Source organism: Sphaerodactylus townsendi, linkage group LG05 (assembly GCF_021028975.2).
Source record: "Sphaerodactylus townsendi isolate TG3544 linkage group LG05, MPM_Stown_v2.3, whole genome shotgun sequence".
Lineage (NCBI taxonomy): Eukaryota > Metazoa > Chordata > Lepidosauria > Squamata > Sphaerodactylidae > Sphaerodactylus > Sphaerodactylus townsendi.
Window position 1 is genome coordinate 132,604,833 of NC_059429.1, and position 21,999 is coordinate 132,626,831.

Below are 21,999 nucleotides of genomic sequence, written 5' to 3' on the forward strand. Positions count from 1 at the left end.
TGGAATCCATGCCCTACGACAGGGGTCTTCAAACTATGGCCCTCCAGATGTTCATGGACTACAATTCCCATCAGCTCCGGCCAGCATGGCTAAGTGGCAGGGCTGATGGGAATTGTAGTTCATGAACATCTGGAGGGCCACAATTTGAAGACCCCAGCCCTACAAGGAGAGACTTAGGGAGCTGGGGATGCTTAGTTTGGTGAAGAGGTGACAGGATAGCCCTGTTTAGATATTTGAAGGGATGTCATGTTGGTGAGGGAGCAAGCTGGTTTTCTGCGGCTCCAGAGACCAGGACCAGGAGTCATGGGTTCAAGGTGAAGGAAAAGAGGTTCCACCTAAAGATCAGGAAAAACTTCCTGACAGTCAGGGCTGTTCGACAGTGGAATGCACGACCTCGGAGAGCAGTGGAGTCTCCTTCTTTGGAGGTTTTTAAACAGAGGCTGGATGGTCATCTGTCAGGAGCGCTTTGATTATATGTTCCTGCATGGCAGGGGGTTGGACTTGATGGCCCCTTATGGTCTCTTCCAACTCTATGATTCTATGACACCAGAACTGACTGATTTCGATTAGGGGCCCCAACCTTTCTGAGCCTGTGCATGCCTTTAGCAGGGGGTTGGACTTGATGGCCCTTGGGGTCTCTTCCAACTCTATGATTCTAGACCACTGATGGCGAACCTTATCGAGACCGAGTACCCAACTGCAACCCCAAACCCACTTATTTATCGCAAAGTGCCAACACGGCAATTTAACCTGAATACTGAGGTTTTAGTTTAGAAAAAACGGTTGGCTCAGAGGCACGCATTACTCAGGAGTAAGCTTGGTGAAGCAACTGTGCAATGCTTCAAATGGGTGAATCATGATCCTAGGAGGGTTTACTCAGAAGCAAGCCCCATTGCCAGCAACTGAGCTTACTACCAGGTAAAGGATCGTGCCCAGGCCAGCCTACGTGTGTGTGTGTGGGGGGTGTGTGTGTGATTTTCTGACCCCCCCCGCCCCACGTGACGAATTCTGTGCACGCGTGCCCACAGAAAGGGCTCTGAGTGCCACCTCTGGCACCTGTGCCATAGGTTCACCACCGCTGTTCTAGACAGACTACTGGTCTGAATTGAGCAAGGCTGTGTCATTTACAGCTGAAACGTAGCTCACGGGTCAGGAAAGTCTAACAAACCCATGACGTTCACTACACAAAGGAGGAAGACAGGCCAAATCTGGCTTTGAAGACGGCATTGGGAAGGAAATTCAGGGAAGCAGAGAAGCCTGGGAAACATAGTCAACAGATCGCACAGAAACTGAAGACGATTTCAAAAAGTTTCGGTCAGAGAAGGAGGCTGGAAATAAAAAAATTGGGGGGGAGGGGGTAAAAACAATGTGAAACTCCATGGAGGAAACATGTTATTTCCTACCTCAAAAACGTTTCAAACGAATTGTGCAGGAAAGCCCTGAGGTAGCTGGATAAGGCACTTTGACAAACAGAATGGCCCAGGGTAAGGGGAACAGGAGACAGTGGGAGTTGGACCAAGAACCTACCTACCTATCCCCTGTACAACAGTCTTCAGCAAAAAGACCAAAGAAGAAGAAGAGGAGTTCAGATTTATAAACCCCACCCCCCCCACCCCGTTTTTCTCCTGTAAGGAGACTCAAGGTGGCTTACAAGCTCCTTTCTCTTTACCCCCCCCCCCACAACAAACACCCTGTGAGGTATGTGGGGCTGAGAGAGCTCCAAAGAACTGTGACTAGCCCAAGGTCACCCAGCTGACGTGTGTTGGGGTGCACAAGTTAATCTGGTTCCCCAGATAAGCCTCCACAGTTCAAGTGGCAGAGCAGGAAATCAAACCCAGTTCTCCAGATTAGAGTGCACCTGCTCTTAACCACTATACCACGCTGGCTTTCATAGGGACTTTGGCTCGGTGGTAGAGCATCTGCTTGGCGTGCAAAGGTTCCCAGCTTCCACTCTGAATAGACCATACCGATTGGGATATTTCACTGTAGGCCGATTCACTATAAGGCAGTTTTCACGTGAGCGTACAGACAGGAGTTAAACAATACCAGAGCAACACTGTACACACACGCATGTGTGTACGCAACCCAAAAAGATAAACTTTCTGCAACTTCAAGTGGTGCGGAAGCCCTGCAGAAGTTGCCCCAGATTGTCAGAAAAATGAAGGACAACCACACACGAACGGCTGCTCTTTTTACTTAACTTCAGAGCCTGAAAGGAAGTGAGGGCAGGAAGTCACATACATGTCAACGAGCGCCTGAATCGCAGCATGTTCCCCCTCAGGAACGCTGGGGACCTCGTGCTGCATTCTTCCTGAGACGAAACAGGGCGTTATCAGATAGCGTGTCAGTTCGGACTGTGGGCGTGAATCAGAACGGCCGTGGCTTCTCTTCAAATCCAGCTTCAGTTCCGAGAGCGGCAAGATTAAGGCTGGGACTAAGTGAGCAGTTACCGCGCATCTGCCACTAAAACTCATCACGTGGTGGCCCTCGATCTCACAGGTGTCTGAAGCTTACACACACACACACCCCCTCTGCTTTCCAAAATTTCAGGGCAGTTTGGGGTCGCTGCTAGTTCATTGTAAAGTGGCACGACCAGATTTCTGAGCAAAAAGGTGGAAAGCCGCATCGCAGGAGAACACCGACCACGTAGAACAATGGTTCCAGCACTCCAGAAGCATGGACTACAATTGGTTCATTCTCTGCCAGAATGGCCAATTGGCCATGCTGGCAGGGGCTGTTGGGAATTGTAGTCCATAACATCTGGAGTGCCAAAGGTTCGCCACCACGGTCCTAGAACTTTACGCCAGTTTGTATGATGGTTCTTCAGAGCCAGGCACACGGAAGTTAACATCGGACAGAATAGCAAACCTGCGATGTGGCACGTGTATCTTGCAGCCACGTTCCCCGTGGCCGGTGTAGCACGCTGATGTGGCACGTTGCCCCGAGGTTGCTCCGAGGTTGCCCCGAGGAAAGTAGCAGCTCCATAGGACCCAGCGTATTAGATATCCCACCGCTGCCACCCCGTCAACGTCTCTAATTCTGCTTAGGGGGCTCCCAAGTTATCTCTGCCGTAACCGAGCCAGGAGGGACAAAATCCCCCACACCCCACAAAGGAATCCCAGAGCTGAGCAAACAGCCATGGCAGTGGTCCATCTATGCTGGTGGTTCCTCCCCGCCAATAAACCCTGTTCCTGAAGCCCCACCTGCAGCAGGCTACGGGATCTTCCTGGGAGTGTCTTAGAAAAGTGGTAACGAATGAAAGGGAAAGATAATCTGCCCGTTCTCCTAAGGACAACCGTTTCACAGTCAAACAGAGAGCTGGGAGAGTTCAGATCTAGCCTTGGTCTTTGGGTCCAGTTTGGCTGCTGGGTTGGACAAGGTCCGGAAGAGAGGCTTCGGTTCCAGCTCGGAATCGGCTGCGCGACACAGCCAGGACGAGAACCAGCCGATCGGCACGACTGATAGCGATCGAGAGCGGGAGAAGGGAGATTAGAACTCAGTCATTTTCTTGTGCGTGTCGGCTTTCTTCTGCTCCCGCTGCAGGTTCGCCTCCTGAGCCCGCAGCTCTGACAGCTTTTTGCGAGCACCGGCCAACTTCTCTTCCAGCTGTGCCGTGGCGATGCTGTGCCTGGAAGCCGAAGGCGGAGAATGAGAAGTCTTGCAAGGACAAACCCGTGAGTCTGGTCTCTGACCCACCCCTCCCCCGGCACCCACAATTCACACCAAGGTGTGCTGGACCATGCTTGGGTGGAAAACAATCAACACAACAAATTACATGCGTAATTCAAATCTATGCATGTTTTGCTCTGCCAGGGATACAGCAGTTCTGACTCTGATGCCGCCAGCATTTTTTCAATCAATCATGAGCAGCAGAAAAAGAAGAGTTTGGATTTTTGCCCTGCCCTACAGGAGACTCAAAGAGGCTTACAAACTCCTTTCCCTTCCTGTCCCCACAACAGACACCTGGTGAGAGATTTCTAAGAGAACTGTGACTGAAGAAGAAGAAGAGTTTGGATTTGTATCCCCCCTTTCTCTCCTGCAGGAGACTCAAAGGGGCTTACAATCTCCTTGCCCTTCCCCCCTCACAACAAACACCCTGTGAGGTTGGTGGGGCTGAGAGAACTCCGAAGAGCTGTGACTAGCCCAAGGTCACCCAGCTGGCGTGTGTGGGAGTGCACAGGCTAATCTGAATTCCCCAGATAAACCTCCACAACTCAGGTGGCAGAGCTGGGAATCAAACCCGGTTCCTCCAGATCAGAATGCACCTGCTCTTAGCCACTACGCCACCGCTGCTCCAAGGTCACCCAGCCGACTTCGTGTGGAGGAGAGGGGAAACAAATCCAGTTCACCAGATAAGCGTCTGCTGCTCAGGTGGGGAATCAAACCTGGTTCTCCAGATCGGAATCCACCTGCTCCTAACCACTACACCGCACTGGCTCTCAACACAACGTTGAGGACTAGCTTCTTTTTTGGGTGAGGATTAAAATGAATGAACTGCCAGAAAACAAGATCCCTTTGCGTTAGGCCTCCACAAACTGACGACTCTCCACGTCACCACAAATGCATGTCCCCAAATTTCAGCAGAGTTCCTCCCCTACAACACCGCAGTTCACATCAGCCGCTAAGTGTAAGTCACAGTTTAAGCCAGCGGGGTTAGTAGGTACAGTGTTGGACTAGAACCTGAGAAACCCAGTCTCACAGGGTTGTTGTGATAATAAAACAATCAAGAAAGATCCCTTTGGCATCTGACCTAGAACTGACATGAACATGGACCTCGAACAGGGGTCTGCAACCTGCGGCTCTCCAGATGTCCATGGACTACAAATACCATCAGCCCTTGCCAGCATGGCCAATTGGTCTGCAACCTGCGGCTCTCCAGTTGTTCATGGACTACAATTCCCAGCTGGCCATGCTGGCAGGGGCTGATGGGGATTGTAGTCCATGAACAACTGGAGAGCCGCAGGTTGCAGACCCTTGACCTAGAACATGTAAGCCACTTTGAGTCCCCGTGGGTGGGAAAGGTGGGGTATAATTGAAGTAAACAAATAATTAATGACTAATATTAATTCACAGTTAATCGGCGGCAGAAGAGGCTGAGAGAGAACCAAGACAAGCTGCTTCTTCTCTTATGCTCTGGTGGTGGCAAAATGCTGGCCCTTCCTCACCCCAGCTAAAATCAGCTCGGTGACCCACACCCGGGCCCAGTTCTTTATGCCAGCCACGAGAAGGCCAAGACTGGGCTTTGGTGTGAGTGGGAAAAAGCATAAACGTCTCACACTGATTCTTAGCTTCTGTGCAGCTGGAGAGCAGGATCTGTGAACCCACCAGCCCACACCAAGTCTTAGAATCACAGAGTTAGAAGAGACCTCAAGGGCCATCCAGTCCAACCCCCTGCCATGCAGGAACATACAACCAAAGCACTCCTGACAGATGGCCATCCAGCCTCTCTTTAAAAACCTCCAAAGAAGGAGACTCCACCACCCTCCGAGGCAGTGAATTCCACTGTTGAACAGCCCTGACGGTCAGGAAGTTTTTCCTGATGTTTAGGTGGAATCTCTTCTGCATATACAAACTGCTTGACTACTGTCCAAAGCCAAACTCTATAGACCAGAGGTATCCAACTCTGGCGCTTCAGATGTTCATGGACTACAATTCCCATCAGCCCGTTGGCATGGTCAGTCGCCAGAGTTGAACGCCCCTGTGATAGACCTTTCCCGGGAATCCATGTTCTAGGTCAGATACCTATATCTATATACATGAGTTTATATCATTGTTCATATTGTTTTTATATTTCATTAGTTATAAATACAATCATTTCTTGTCGACTACATCCAACAGGTAAGTTCAACTTATTTTTAACAACTATAACAAATAGATTCAGGGTCATCCGTATTAATTCAGGTAAGTATTTAGTTCATACTCTCCCATCAGTTCAACATCCTTAAGGTAAGTATTCAATCAATGAGAAAACATGTATATACATAAATATATTCAGTCCATCTTGGTTCATATGAATCCACTCAGGTAAGTATTCTGTAACGAGTTCAATGATAAAACCAAAATTGTGCAACCGCATAAGTCCAAATTCTTTTAAAACACAAAGAGGAAAAAAAAACGATACTTAATCTGCTTTTCTCGATGGCTTCATCAGCCCTCACAGGTTGTAGATATAATTTATATTGGTTTCATATGGTAACAATAATTTGTAAAGGTAAATTCAAATGTAACATTCAAATAAATGTATCATTATTATAATGTATATTATTCACATCTATGAGTTTTCAACAACAATGTTGCATACATATGCAACTCACTTTCTCTCAAACTGAGTTGAAATATCCCATACTAACATGTTCTAGCGACCTAATTGTTATCTGTTGATGAACCAAGATGGACTGAATATATTTATGTATATACATAAAGCCAGTATTGATTGAATACTTACCTTAAGGATGTTGAACCGATGGGAGAGTATGAACTAAATACTTACCTGAATTAATACGGATGACCCTGAATCTATTGGTTATAATTGTTAAAAATAAGTTGAACTTACCTGTTGGATGTAGTCGACAAGAAATGGTTGTATTTATAACTAATGAAATATTTTTTTACAAAAAAGAACAATGATATAAACTCATGTATATAGATATATGTATTTGAAATATTAGTTATAGCCAGAGTGCAACAGTAGTGGTAGTTCTATTATTATTAATATTTACTATTGTACCCCCTTTTCTTATGTGAGTCTAGGTCAGATACCAACATTCGGACTACACAGAGCCCAACTTGGTCCTCATTACCGTCCGACGTTGCGGGCCAGGGCCTCCTGGATTCCCCAGATCTCCTTCTGCGTTTGGTCAATCTTTTCCACTGTCTGGAGCAGGTGGACGTTCAGCGCCCTCTTGGTGCTCTTGCTGGCATGGTAGATCTCTTTGCTGTCCCTTTTGAGCGGCGCCGCCCCGTCTCGCTGCTCGCCGGTGCCCCGGCCCTGGAGCTTTTCGTTCAGAAAGTCGAACACGTTCCGCCTGGGGGGCTTGGGGCTCCGCGCGGTGGGCCGGGCGCCGCCGCTCCCTTTCGCCCGCCGTCTCCTGGGCTTGGCCGGATCCAGCTTCCCGTCCCTCTTCTTCTGGAGGATCTCGGCACACTGGTCCAAGGATTTGCCTTTCGGCAGCACCACGGCCAAGACGGGCTCCACTCGGCCCTCTGCGTTCTTCCCTAAACCTGAAATGGGGGGAGAACAGCCACAGTTTAGCCTGAATATTTATTTATTTTATTTATTTATTTTATTTCTTCAATTTTTATACCGCCCGATCCCCAAAGGGCTCCGGGCGGTGAACAACACCATTTAGGCATCAAACAGGAGCGGTCATACAAAATATAAATACAGAAGCTCCATCCCATACTCATCAATAAAATAACTTAAAACTCATAAAACAGCGAATGATAGTAATACATAAATAAACAAGAGGCGTCCAACCCCAATTTAAAACCTACCCCCAGAGGGGGGACGGCGGGGCCCCTCAATATGAGGGGACCCTGATGTAACCGCACCAAGGCAAGGAGCAGTGAGGGGGCACCGTATCAGCGGCTGGACACTCCAAAGGCCCGGTGGAACAGCACGGTCTTACAGGCCCTGCGGAACTCACCCAGGTCCCGCAGGGCCCGGACAGCTGGAGGAAGGGTGTTCAACCAGGCCAGGGCCAGTGCTGTAAAAGTCCTGGCCCGCGTGGAGGCCAGCCGCATCATAGAGGGGTCGGGGACCACCAGCAAATTGGCCTCTGCTGAACGCAGAGGCCGAGTTGGGACATATGGGGTGGTACGAGGGCCCCAGGCTGCGCAAAGCCTTAAAGGTCAAAACCCACAGCTTGGAGATGATTCGGAATTCAACCGGAATAACAGCAAAGGGGATCCTTGTGCGCAGAGGCGGAGCTACTAGGGGACTGGGGGGTGCGCATTGCACCGGGCATGTGCCTGGAGGGCGGAAAATCGTCCCTGCGGGGACCCCCTCCCCCCACGGCGCCCTCCCCCCCACACATTTACCTTCGTAATACAGTGCAGGCTGGAGAAGTAGCCTGTTCTCTGTAGGCTGAAAACGGCCTGGTGGGAACTACACTTTTTAGGAGACCTTGCGAGCCCCAGCCTGAAGGGAACAGGCGGCTTCTCCAGTCTGCACTAAGGTAAGGGGGGGGTCGGGGGGGCAGGGGGCCGGGGGGAGGGGTGTGTGGAAAATACAGAGTGTGCACCGGGCGCACTCTGACTCAGCTACGCCTCTGCTTGTGCCTAAGAGGCCCACTTTCAATTTTAAGCATTTCCCGCTAAAGGATGTCTCAGCGTAAGGGGGGCGGGGAAGGCTCCTTGCTTGCAAAGTCAGAATGCCGTTTTCACGCATCTCCTGTTTGACATAATCTACTAATTCAGACAACTGTGTCTCAGACACTGATTTAATGCACCACCTATGCCAGTGATGGCGAACCTTTTCGAGACCGAGTGCCCAAACTGCAACCCAAAGCCCACTTATTTATCGCAAAGCGCCAACACGGCCATTTAACCTGAATACTGAGGTTTTAGTTTAGAAAAAACAATTGGCTCCAAGGCGTGCATTACTCAGGAGTAAGCTTGGTGGTAGTTGATGGCTTTGCTTTGAAGCAACCGTGCAACTCTTCCAAAGGGTGAATCACGACCCTAGGAAGGTTTACTCAGAAGCAAGCCACATTGCCAGCAACCAAGCTTACTCCCAGGTAAAGGATCACGCTTTAGTTCTTTGCATGAAAATCAGTGGGGTTTAACAGTGCTTACAGGGTTACCTACACTGCTTCCCCAAAACTAGGTCTTAGGTTTAATGCTAATAATCGAGCCCAGCAGCCCAGGCCAGCCTAGATGTGTGAGGGGGGGACCCTGTTTGTGCGTGCCCACAGAGAGGGCTCTGAGTGCCACCTCTGGCACCCGTGCCATAGATTCGCCATCACTGACCTAGGCAAATGAGTATATATGATGTGATATTGAATTAGACTGTGTTTTTACAGTATGGCCGGAAGCTTGATGTAACGAAGAATTTTTATCGATCTTGCATTAACTTTTGCTTTTGTTTGTCCAATTGTTTGTTTGCCTTCTTATTTCTCCTTTCACTTTTCTTTTTTTTTTCTTTTTATTTAGCCGGGATCTATACGTTTATAAGAACATAAGAACAAGCCAGCTGGATCAGACCAGAGTCCATCTAGTCCAGCACTCTGCTACTCGCAGTGGCCCACCAGGTGCCTTTGGGAGCTCACATGCAGGATGTGAAAGCAATGGCCTTCTGCGGCTGTTGCTCCTGAGCACCTGGTCTGTTAAGGCATTTGCAATCTCAGATCAAAGAGGATCAAGATTGGGAGCCATAGATCGACTTCTCCTCCATAAATCTGTCCAAGCCCCTTTTAAAGCTATCCAGGTTAGTGGCCATCACCACCTCCTGTGGCAGCATATTCCAAACACCAATCACACGTTGCGTGAAGAAGTGTTTCCTTTTATTAGTCCTAATTCTTCCCCCCAGCATTTTCAATGAATGCCCCCTGGTTCTAGTATTGTGAGAAAGAGAGGAAAATTTCTCCCTCTCACTTCCTATCTTAGGGAAAGCTGCCAGATATTGTTATTTTATTCTTTCTGCCGGGACCAGGACACACAACACACCCCATCCAGACCAACTCAAGATGACCGGCGGCACTCATGAGGACACACCCATCGCTGTCAGCAAGATAACGCTTATCTTTCCTCAGGAAGCCTCTCGTAATTCCATCCCAGAAAGCCATGAGTTTGGAGCCAATGCCACGAGTGTGCGCCTCCCAGCTGCCCAAAGTGGAACTGCAAGCAGAGGGCCCTTCTTCGTTTCCGGGGGCACCAGACTCAATGACTGTAAGGAGGGAAGAGGAAGACGTTTAGAAGAGGAGATCAAAGAGGGTGAAAAAAAAATACAGCTCTGATGGAAACAAGAAGAGGGAACCCTTTATCTTATGAAGAGCCCCGTGGTACAGAGTGGGAAGTTGTAGTACTGCTGTCAAAGCTCGAAGTTTGATCCCGGCAGAAGTCGGCTTCAGGTAGCCAGCTCCAGCTTGACTCAGCCAACCAGCCTTCGGAGGTTGGTAAAATGAATACCCAGCTGTTGGGGGTAGTGCAGCCGACTGGGGAAGGCAAAGGCAAACCACGCTGTAACATGTCTGACTAGGCAATATTGTGAAGTGACATTACCCCGTGGGTCAGGAATGACCTGTTCTCAGGTTGTGCACAGCTTCTAAGGTCTATGCAAGAGATAAGGGTCAGGTGCAGAAGAAGAAGGGTTTGGATGTATAACCCCCCCTTTCTCTCCTTGTGAAGAGGTTGTTCCGGTTACAGTATCAGGCAGAGTCACACTAGCTTGACCAGGACCTTTGATCTCCAGATAGGAAACTAGTGGCCAAACGGTTGTACACAGAAGAGGTTGATTTGCAGCAGACAGGAAATGGAGTTTACCTGAGAACCAAAGGGAGGGGACAAAGAAAATACTGATCCAGGTCAGGCAGGAAAAAGCAGCTCCTGATCCCAGGTGTGAAACAAAACCTGCTCGGAGCGATGCTACAGCTGAGAAACCTATGAATTAGAACATTTCTTATTTTCTGTTTTTTTCAATAAAATCTTTGGAAAACTCAGCGGTTTTGAGTATCTGGAAAAAAGAACCCAGGATTTATAAGACAGGCATGAATCCCTAACCCTAACCCACACTCCTGGTCTTGTGACACTCCTGTAAGGAGACTCAAAGGAGCTGACAAACTCCTTTCCCTTCCTCTCTCCACAAGAGACACCTGGTGAGGCAGGTGGGACTGAGAGAGTTCAGAAAGAACTGTGACTAGCCCAAGGTCACCTAGCAGACTTCATGTGAAGGAGCAGGGAAAAAACCCACTTCACCAAATAAGCCTCTGCCACTCAGGTGGAGGAGTAGGGAATCGAACCCAGCTCTCCAGATTAGAGTCCACCTGCTCTTAACCACTACATCACGCTGGCTGCTGAAGGATGAGGAGAGTTGCTGTGTGCCTAAAAGAGAAAGAACATAAGCAGAGGGCTAACAGCATAACAAGCTAGGCGCTCATGGTATTACCACATGGTACCAGCAGTGGCGTAGAAGGTTAAGAGCTCGTGTATCTAATCTGGAGGAACCGGGTTTGATTCCCAGCTCTGCTGCCTGAGCTGTGGAGGCTTATCTGGGGAATTCAGATTAGCCTGTGCACTCCCACACATGCCAGCTGGGTGACCTTGGGCTAGTCACAGTTTTTCTGAGCTCTCTCAGCCCCACCTACCTCACAGGGTGTTTGTTGTGAGGGGGGAAGGGCAAGGAGATTGTAAGCCCCTTTGAGTCTCCTGCAGGAGAGAAAGGGGATATAAATCTGTGGCTGAAAGATCTTCTGAAGGGATATGGGGCAGCTGTCTTTGAGGAAGGATGAGGAAACTGGAGACAGACGCGGTGCCGTCATCTTCTCTCAATGATAGTGGGAGAGTAATGATGGCCAATCTCTGGTCTGGAGGGAATGCAAGAGCCATAAATACAAAGAATTAGTAGTAGTAGTAGTAGTAGTAGTAGTAGGAGGAGGAGGTGGTGGTGGTGGTGGTGGTTAAGAGCTCGTGTATCTAATCTGGAGGAACCGGGTTTGATTCCCAGCTCTGCTGCCTGAGCTGTGGAGGCTTATCTGGGGAATTCAGATTAGCCTGTGCACTCCCACACATGCCAGCTGGGTGACCTTGGGCTAGTCACAGCTTCTTGGAGCTCTCTCAGCTCCACCTACCTCACAGGGTGTTTGTTGTGGGGGGAAAGAAGGGAAAGGAGATTGTAAGCCCCTTTGAGTCTCCTGCAGGAGAGAAAGGGGGGATATAAATCCAAACTCTTCTTCTTCTTCTTCCAGCCCACGGCAAGAGCCAGGAAAGAGCTTCAGTCTCGACAGGGTCTTGACAACTAAGTGACAGCCGTTCCTGGAAACCCAGGGAGGGTTTAACCTAGCAACCGGCTCTTACCTCTGGCGTATCCTGCATCATCTACTTCATCGTCGTCCGACTCCGAGGACGAAGAGACTTCCTCGCTACGCAGCGGAGGCAGGACACCATCCGCCTCCACGACGGCTTCCTTCAGCAGCAGCGAATCAAATTTCACGGTGTAGTAACCGCTATCGATGTCTGGGGGCAGAAAAACAGACATCGGTCACCTACAATTTAAAGCACAGGCCTCTGAATGTCTACCACGCGATTATGAAGGAGGAGGAGAAGTTTGGATATATACCCCACTTCACTCTGTCCTGTACATAAGAACATAAGAACTAGCCTGCTGGATCAGACCAGAGTCCATCTAGTCCAGCTCTCTGCTACTCGCAGTGGCCCACCAGGTGCCTTGGGGAGCTCACATGCAGGAGGTGAAAGCAATGGCCTTCTGCTGCTGCTGCTGCTCCTGAGCACCTGGTCTGCTAAGGCATTTGCAATCTGAGATCAAGGAGAATCAAGATTGGGAGCCAGAGATCGACTTCTCCTCCATCAATCTGGCCAAGCCCTTTTTAAAGCTATCCAGGTTAGTGGCCATCACCACCTCCTGGGGCAGCCTATTCCAAACACCAATCACACGTTGCGTGAAGAAGTGTTTCCTTTTATTAGTCCTAATTCTTCCCCCCAGCATTTTCAATGATTGCCCCCTGGTTCTAGGTGGTTTAAAAGCTCCTTTCCCTTCTGAGGTAGGTGGGGCTGAGAGAGTCCTGAGAGAACTGTGACTAGCCCAAGGTCGCCCAGCAGGAATGTAGGAGTGTGGAAACATATCTGGTTCACTAGATAAGCCTCAGCCACTCAGGTGGAGGAGTGGGGAATCAAACCCGGTTCTCCAGATTAGAATCCACCTGCTCTTAACCACTACACCACGCTGGATCCTCCCCTAAAGTTCCACATATTAAAATCGTGTTCCCAATAACATCCTGGTTCTCCATGGCAGGCTGGTTCAATAACCTACGTGAGTTGAACGCCCCCATCGTTTATTTCATTTATTTATTTCCTGTCTATCCATTTCCCATCCATCCCCAAAGTCCCTGGGCAGAGTATAAAACTAAAAAAATACAAATAGAAAATGATCCTAAAATCTCCTTAATAGAACGTCTCTATCATTCACTCTAGCTAGCCCAGGGATAGGGAACCTGCGGCTCTCCAGATGTTCAGGAACTACAATTCCCATCAGCCTCTGTCAGCATGGCCAACCCCCATAGAGCCCACCTCAATAAATGTCAGTGTTTGGGCTGGGGCTGAGGCTAAAACCAGGAGTGAGTGTAACCCCCATGCTCAGAATGGGTTGACCCAGAAAGGGGTGGAGACTCAAAGCAGCAAGAGGCTGCAGAGCTCATGTAGTTTGGAGGAGACGAGGCTACCAGACTCGGACCGTGATTGGTACAAGCCCTTAACACCTTGTTAAGGGTTTTTTAAATGTTTGTAATGGGTGAGAGTTCTCCTGGAAACCTTCATCATGTTGAATCCTGTTCATCAAGCCCTTGGAGCAGGGGTCCCCAAACTTTTTAAACAAGGGGCCAGTTCACTGTCCCTCAGACTGTTGGAGGGCCAGACTAAAAAAAACTATGAACAAATTCCTATGCACAAATGATTGTAAAATGTTTGATTTCACCTTTCAGCCTTTCTGTCATGGTCTGTTTTTAGAACAGTGACCAAAGTATGTCAAGTACAGGGTGGGCTCCAAATATTGTTGGGGAGGCTGTGGAATACCTTCCCTATGCATAGAACTCCACTGGGACTTGGGACAAAATAAAGCCTAGCTGATACCAATAAGTGAAGGCAGAACCAAAGCCTAGAAGAGCAACACATGGAAGTAGCCGAGAGGAAGAGCCCGGAGCAGGAGTTACCAGTGTAAGGTTTTAACTCTGGTCAGAAAATTCCTTGGGGTAGGGGTACCATCATGTAGTACAATCAACAGCCCGTTAGGGCGGTTCCTCTCTCCCTGAGCCCCTACCACAGATGGAGCCATCGCCATACATGCCTGGCAGGCAGATAAGCTCTTCAGGGAGCCACATTTAGTCATTTGAGACCCCTGCCTTGGAGTCTTCAGGAGCCAACCCACTTGCAAAGAAGAATTGGACTTGGCAGTAGACTGTAAATATAAGGACTTGAAAATGCAACCTGAACAGGACCTTGAAGTATGATGTTAAATGTTGATGTTATATGTTGTATGTTAAGAAAGTAAACCATTTTGTTTTTAAAAATTTGTTGTTGCAAACTCATTCCAAGTTCTGCCCCACAGAACCCACTCATAGAGGTTACATGAGCTGCTACAGGTACCAAAAATCACGTTTTTACCCGTGGCTTCAAAATTCCTTGAAAATTTTACATCCCTCGCTGTTATACTAAAAAATTTGAGAGAGGATTATTTTAGCACTGTTAAAAGGCAATGGCGATGGGGGTGGTTGGACTAGAGATCCTAGAGAGACCAGATTCAAATCCAAAATATCACAGCCGAGGAAGCTTGCCTAGGTATGGGCATCCCATGTCACAGCTAGGATCTGACCAACCTCCCAAGATTGTTGTGAGGATAAAATGGACGAGAGGAGAATGATGTCAATCAACTGCTCTGAGTCGCCACTGAAAAGAAAGGAGGGGCATAAATAAATTCATCTTTTTAAAAAAAAAATACATTGCTTGGGACTATATATAGTATGAGAATTTTGGTTGGGTGAATGGTGATTGAGAAAATGGTATGCTTTAACATTAGAATATCGTTTTGAACGAATATGAGAATTATCATTCATTTTTATGCGATGCTTTGTCAAAACCATTATTCTGTGCATTACTGAACACGGTACTTTGACACAAGAGCATTTATAGTTCATTTAACAAGAAGAAGAAGAAGAAGAGGAGGAGGAGGAGGAGGAGGAGGAGGAGGAGGAGTTTGGATTTATATTCCCCCCTTTCTCTCCTGCAGGAGACTCAAAGGGGCTTACAATCTCCTTGCCCTTCCCCCCTCACAACAAACACCCTGTGAGGTAGGTGGGGCTGAGAGAGCTCAGAAGAACTGTGACTAGCCCAAGGTCACCCAGCTGGCGTGCGTGGGAGTGCACAGGCTAATCTGAATTCCCCAGATAAACCTCCACAGCTCAGGCGGCAGAGCTGGGAATCAAACCCGGTTCCTCCAGATTAGATACACGAGCTCTTAACCTCCTATGCCATTTATAGTTCATTGAACAACTACTGATTGACCACGAGAGCAGGGATAGGTGGGCACTAGGACCCAGGCAGAGCATTCTACAACAGAGAAGGTCCAGCATGTTAAGTTTGGTGGTGAAGGAATATACAGCCCTACTAACATCTTTTTCTGAGACAGAGTACAGTTTAAAAAAATGAGAACTAGTATCTTTTTAAGACTTTATCCGAAAGTGTGAATTACGCAAAAACATGAATCAGTGGGGTCTCAATGGGGAGCATTTTTAATGCTGTAGCTCAGTGATTCCCAAAGTGGAGTAGACCACAGCCTCCCTGAGTGGAGTGCTGGCGATCCAGAGTGTGACGGCCTGAGTGCATTGAAGCGATGAATAACTGTAAGGGGGCGGTGAAAGCATAAAAGAAGAGAAGATTTAGAAAAATTGATTCATGTATTAAGCTCATAACGTTTAATTTTTCTTTGAACAACGTAGTTCATAAATAGTTTCATAATTTCAAAGTTCAATGTTTCTAATTTACACCTTTACTATATTTTACGAAAAAGGTAGAAACATTAATACATATATCTTTCTGTTTAATTGCTATTAAAATTTTAAAAAAATTAATTTCCAGGGGGCGCTAAGTAATATTTTTTCTGGAAAGGGGGCGGTAGGCCAAATAAGTTTGGGAACCACTGCTGTAGCTCCAGCACTGAGTCATTAACCTTTGCATCTGACCTAGCCCTACTCAGATGGACAGAAGCGCGTCAGGCCTTCTGACGCCACCTTTCACCCTTGAAAGGGAAGCGACCCTCACCGGTGATGCGAGCAGCATACCAGATCCCATCCTGATGCCTCGCCAGGCAAGCCGAGTCTACAGCCAGGCCGCTGAGGTCTGGGTCCTCGAAGGGACGCAGCTCCTCCACGGAGACGACCTGCCCGTGGGAAAACCTGATGGGAGCAAACACAAGGAGGGTCATTCGCAAGGACGTCGGCCGAGCTGCAAAACAGAAATTATGTCCATTGGGGGCCTCCCGCTTCTTGCTACCCTCAATCAGATGAGGTGCAGGAAAAGAGATTCCAATTTAAGATTCACAAACACGCGTGGCACATAGACGCTGGCTCAAGCAATTTATATTACCTGTTCGTTTCTTGCAAAGTATGCCAAATTGTTGGCTATTAGACTTACCAAACTATGTCCATAATCCATACCAACAATGTCCATAATCTTGTAAATATTATTGCGTCAATAATTTGACATTGACACAATCATATTTACAAGATTATGGACATTGTTGGTTTAACAAATACACGATAATGGACTTGAGAGAAGGTTGTCTTGTAATAAATTGTTGCATGAATTGGATTTCAAGTGGAGATATATATGTGTTATGGAGATATAATAGTTTGATAAGTCTAATAGCCAATAATTTGGCATACTTTACAAGAAACTAACAGGTAATATAAATTGCTTGATCCAGCGCCCGTGTGCCATGCGTTTGTGAATCTTATATTGTTTTGGACGTAGCACATTAACTTCATAGATTGGAAAAGAGATTCCACCTAAACAGAAGAAGAAGAAGAAGGAGGAGGAGGAGGAGGAGGAGGAGGAGGAGGAGACGAAGAAGGAGAAGGAGGAGGAGGAGAAGGAGTAGTAGTAGTAGTAGAAGAAGAAGAAGAAGAGTTTGGATTTATAACCCCCTTTCTCTCCTGCAGGAGACTCAAAGGGGCTGACAATCTCCTTGCCCTTCCCCCCTCACAACAAACACCCTGTGAGGTGGGTGGGGCTGAGAGAGCTCCGAGAAGCTGTGACTAGCCCAGGGGTAGGGAACCTGCGGCTCTCCAGATGTTCAAGAACTACAATTCCCATCAGCCCCTGCCAGCATGGCCAATTGGCCATGCTGACTGGGGCTGATGGGAACAGACTCCTGAACATCTGGAGAGCATGAGGTTCCTGAACTAACAAAAAGGTCACCAACTGGCTAGGCGTGTGTGGGAGTGCACAGGCGGATCTGAATTCCCCAGATGAGCCTCCACAGCTCAGGCGGCAGAGCTGGGAATCAAACCCGGTTCCTCCAGATTAGATACATGAGCTCTTAACCTCCTACGCCACTGCTGCTCCATTAGGAAGAACTTTCTGACCATCAGGGCTGTTTGACAGTGGAATTCACTGCCTCGGTAAGTTGAGGAGTTTCCTTCTTTGGATGTTTTTAAAGAGCGGCTGCATGAACATATTTCAAGGGTGCTTTGATTGTGTTTTCCTACATGACATGATGGTCCTTGGGATCTCTTCCGACTCTACGATTCTATGACTCCATAACTGATGGATTTAGATCGGGGCCCCAACCTTTCTGAAACAGTGTGGTAGGTTCAGCCACAAAATGGCTGCTGGAGGAGGAGGAGGAAGAAGAAGAAGTTGGATTTATATTCCCGCTTTCTCTCTTGTAAGGGGACTCACATTCTCCTTTTCCTCCCCCCAGAGGTGGGATCCAGCAGGTTCTCACCAGTTCCCGAGAGTGGGTTACTAATTATTTGTGTGTGCCGAGAGGGGGTTACTAATTGGGTCTGCTTTTCCGTTAGACATTCCATTAGGTCCAAAAATCATGACGTCCTGTTGTTTCCTATGTGGCTGGTTAGCGAAGGTAGAAAACGAGATCATTCTCCCTGTTGGGCTGTTTTAAAAGCATGTTTTAGAAATATGGTAAAGTTCCTTGTTTAAGGAAAGTATCCTTCTTTTGATTTCTAGAAACAGAATTAAGTATTTGAAAGTATTAAGTATTTGACAGGCAGTCAATTAGGGGAGTAGTAGTTGTTTCTGTTGGCAGCAGACGATAGGACTTGCTATAATGAGTTTAAATTATGGACAGAAAGATACCAGCTGGAAATTAGGAACTTTTTTTTTACAGTAAGAGTTTTTTACAGTAACAGAGAAATTATTAACGCCCCGCCCCCGGAATGCCCCACCCAGCCCCATTGGCGCTACACCACTGTTTGAATCCCACCACCATGGGAACCTGTTACTAAAATTTTTGGATCACACCACTGCCTCCCCCCCCCTCAACAAACACCCTGTAAAGTGGGTGGGGCTGAGAGAGCTCCAAAGGAACTGCTGTGACCTTCTTAAGGTCACCCAGCTGGCAGGTGTTTGGAGGTGCACAAGCTAATCTGGTTCCCCTGATAAGCCCCACAGCTCAAGTGGCAGAATGGGGGGAATCAGAGCCGGAGTTCTCCTGATTAGAGTGCACCTGCTTTGGGACCTCTGATTCCGATCATGTCTACCCCTCTCTGCAACTGCAGGGGTGTCCAAGCCAGTTTTCAGGCAACATAAAGACAAAAACCAACCCTCAAGCTTAGAAGTTACCCGGCAATTCTCTTTGAAGCGGCATTTCCCATCCAGGAAAAGGGAGCGGCTTCAGGGACTTGTGCGTGTTAGAGGGTAGAGAATTAGAGCACTTTCACACCTACTTTCACCGATCTCTTCCAAGTGGATGCTGTGTGGTTTCCGGGCTGTATGGCCGTGTTCTAGCAGCATGCATCCATGCATCCATCTATTATTAGTTTTATATAACGCCCTCCCCCTGAGGGCTCAGGGTGGTTCACAACAGGTTAAAACAAACATTCAAACATAATTTAAATATCAATTATATAAAAACAGAACCCATTTTAAAATGTGGATGGCGTCTGGCTACTCCCCTTCCCCCCTTGTGCCCACGGGAGGCCAGATGACATGGTAGATGTGTTTTTTTTAACCAGGCTGGCCAAACGCCTGGCGGAACAGGTCTGTCTTGCAGGCCCAGCAGAAACTCTGTAAGTCCCGCAGGGCCCTGATCTCCCTAGGGAGCCTGTTCCACCAGGTAGGGGTCAGGGCTGAAAAGGCCCTGCCCCTCATTGAGGCCAGCCTGATCATTTTGGGGCCAGGGATCACGATTCTCTCCTGACGTTTTGCCTGCATCTGTGGCTGGCATCTTCAGAGGATCTTATGGTAGGAAAGAAAGTGAAGTATATATACCTGTTGGTATATATACCAGCCACAGATGCAGGCGAAACGTCAGGAGAGAATGCTGCTAGAACACGGCCATACAGCCCAGAAACCACACAGCACCCAAATATCATTAAACTGTCAGTCCTCCCCCACCACAAACCAGGTTCAGATGTGCTCAACTTCAGTAAGGCAACCACAGTGTACACCTTCAGACACATAACTTGAGATGACAATGAACTCAGATAAATGAAGATGAACACACAAAGCTGCCTCATACCAAGTAAGGTCCTTTGTCCATCAAGAAGAAGTGTCGGTTTTTATACCCCACTTGTAAGGAGACTCAACGTGGCCTACAAGCTCCTTTTCCTTTCCTCTTCGTGTAACAGATACCTTGTGAGATAGTGGGGCTGAGAGAGTCCAGAGAGAACTGTGTCTGGCCCAAGGTCAGCCTTCATGTGGAACAACCAGCAGGGAAACAAATCCAGTTCACCAGAGTCTGCCTCTCAAGTGGAGGAGTGGGGAAACAAACCCGGTTCTCCAGATTAGAGTCCACTGCTCTTAACCACTAGTCCATACTGGCTCTCCTGGTCAGCACTGTCCACTCAGAACGGAAGCAGCTCTCTGAGGTCTCAGGCAGACATCTTTCTCCTCTCCCGTGACCTGCTTTTTCTTTCTTTCATGGAGAAGCCAATAATTGAATCCGAGTTCTCCTGCATGTAAAGCTGACACTCCGCCACTTAGCCACTGCCCTTTCCCAGTATGCACCAGTATGAAGGAGGGAGAAAGAAACAGTTTGCTCACAAGTCTACCAACACACAGCACCTGCCCTCCTTCATCACTGGGCTGAATCTGGACTTTCACACCCAGTTTTCCCCAACCACCTGAGATCTCTCATGAAGCCAGACCCATAGCCAGGGGCAAAAGCAGGGATCCCACTCCCTCCATCACTTGAGTACACCTGAGCATGTGCAGAGTGCCTTCTTGGCTTCATTCCTAACGAGCATCTCGCTTTCCTCCCCAGCGCGTGAAGATCCTCGTGGGATTCCCCTTACCCTCTCGCCCCTCCAGCTGCAGCGCCCCAGGAGGATGCTGGGGGGGCAGGGTTCCTTCTGTGCGAAGACACACCAGGTGGGTCTGTTCTGCTACCTGTCCAGGTGAGCCTGACGCTGCTTACCTACGTCTTCTGGGCTAACCTGGAAAGAGCTCAGCAGCTCCTGGTCGCCTTCCTCATTATCCGCCTTCTTAGGCGACAGCGATGACGCGAAGCACCTTGGGAAATGTAGTTCTCGTCCCCAGACGTCTCTCGAGGGAAGCGGCCCGCTACTAAGGGTGGGACTACAATCCCCAGAATGCACCAGCTTCAGACGCAGATGTTTCGCAGCCGGAGTGACCACAAAGTAGGAAGGCTAGAATGGCACACACCAAAACTTCCGGTAACAACGATTTCCCACAGACTTTAGGAAAACACTTTCTAATGGAGGCGGGACTTCCTGTACTTATAATGAACCCATAATAAGAATCAAATATAATCTATATCAAATATGAAATGGATCATTCTGCATTTATAATTTATAAAATTTTATTAATAAAAATAGCATTACATGGTAAACTGGATTTAAAAAATAACTGTTAATCATTTAGGCAGCCTAACTAATTCCGTAATTATAGCTGTAACCTCTCAGTGACCATGGAGATAGTCTACCCTTTTTAAAATGCCAATTTCACCCAATAGTTATCATAGTTACCTCTACGAAGTAATTGCTCACAGGAAATGATGAAAACGTTTAGATTTGGGCTCAGCTGTGATCAATTAGTATTAAGTTCCCCCACAATGCCCCCCCCCCAGACAAGATAGATTACATTACCTATTCAGGAGGTCTTATTGTGTGTGCAATTTTTTTAAAAGTAAGCATTAAAAATGTTCTAGTACACTGTAAATGCAAATACACTCCATATTAAGTTCTTATTGCAGAGAAGGACCTTTAAGAACATAAGAACAAGCCAGCTGGATCAGACCAGAGTCCATCTAGTCCATCACTCTGCTACTCGCAGTGGCCTTGGGGAGCTCACATGCAGGAGGTGAAAGCAATGACCTGCTGCTGCTGCTACTCCCGAGCACCTGGACTGTTAAGGCATTTGCAATCTCAGATCAAGGAGGATCAAGATTGGAACCCAAAGATCGACTTCTCCATAAATCTGTCCAAGCCCCTTTGAAGGCTATCCAGGTTAGTGGCCATCACCACCTCCTGTGGCAGCATATTCCAAACACCAATCATGCGTTGCGTTGCATGAAGAAATGTTTCCTTTTATTAGTCCTAATTCTTCCCCCCTAGTTCTTCCCTTTGGCTGACAGGAAGGCTTAGAATGATCCCACAACGTGGTCTTATTTACTACTCCCCATTCTGCAGCCTGTGAACAGGCAAAGATAACAGTTTATGTAGCTTCCCATTGTCAGAGTGGGGTCTGACGCTGGAAGAAAATAAGTTGACAACATCCCTGTGATGTAGTCACAAGCAGCTGCCTTGTTGTGTCAAAACACAAGAAAGAAAGAAAGAAAGAAAGAAAGAAAGAAAGAAAGAAAGAAAGAAAGTGAGAAAGAGAAAGAAAGAGAGAGAAAGAAAGAGAGAGAGAGAGAAAGAGAGAGAGAGAGAAAGAAAGTGAGAAAGAAAGAGAGAGAGAGAAAGAGAGAGAAAAAGAAAGAAAGTGAGAAAGAAAGAAAGAGAAAGAAAGAGAGAGAGAGAGAGTGAGAGAAAGAAAGAAAAAGAAAGAAAGAGAGAAAGAAAGAAAGAAAGAAAGAAAGAAAGAAAGAAAGAGAAAGAGAGAAAGAAAGAGAGAGAGAGAGAGAAAGAG

The 21,999-nt window shown here is 47.7% G+C and overlaps 1 protein-coding gene across 1 annotated transcript; it reads right to left on the minus strand.

Annotated features, from left to right (window-relative positions):
- Nucleotides 1–2,690: 2,690 nt before the first annotated feature.
- On the minus strand, nt 2,691–18,579 carry ZGPAT (zinc finger CCCH-type and G-patch domain containing; the record flags this gene model as incomplete). Its single annotated transcript, XM_048498925.1, has 6 exons — nt 2,691–3,628; nt 6,801–7,221; nt 9,743–9,886; nt 12,013–12,171; nt 15,985–16,117; nt 18,529–18,579. Coding segments are annotated over 6 exons (1,047 nt in total), but the record flags the coding sequence as incomplete, so codon positions are not given.
- Nucleotides 18,580–21,999: the final 3,420 nt, after the last annotated feature.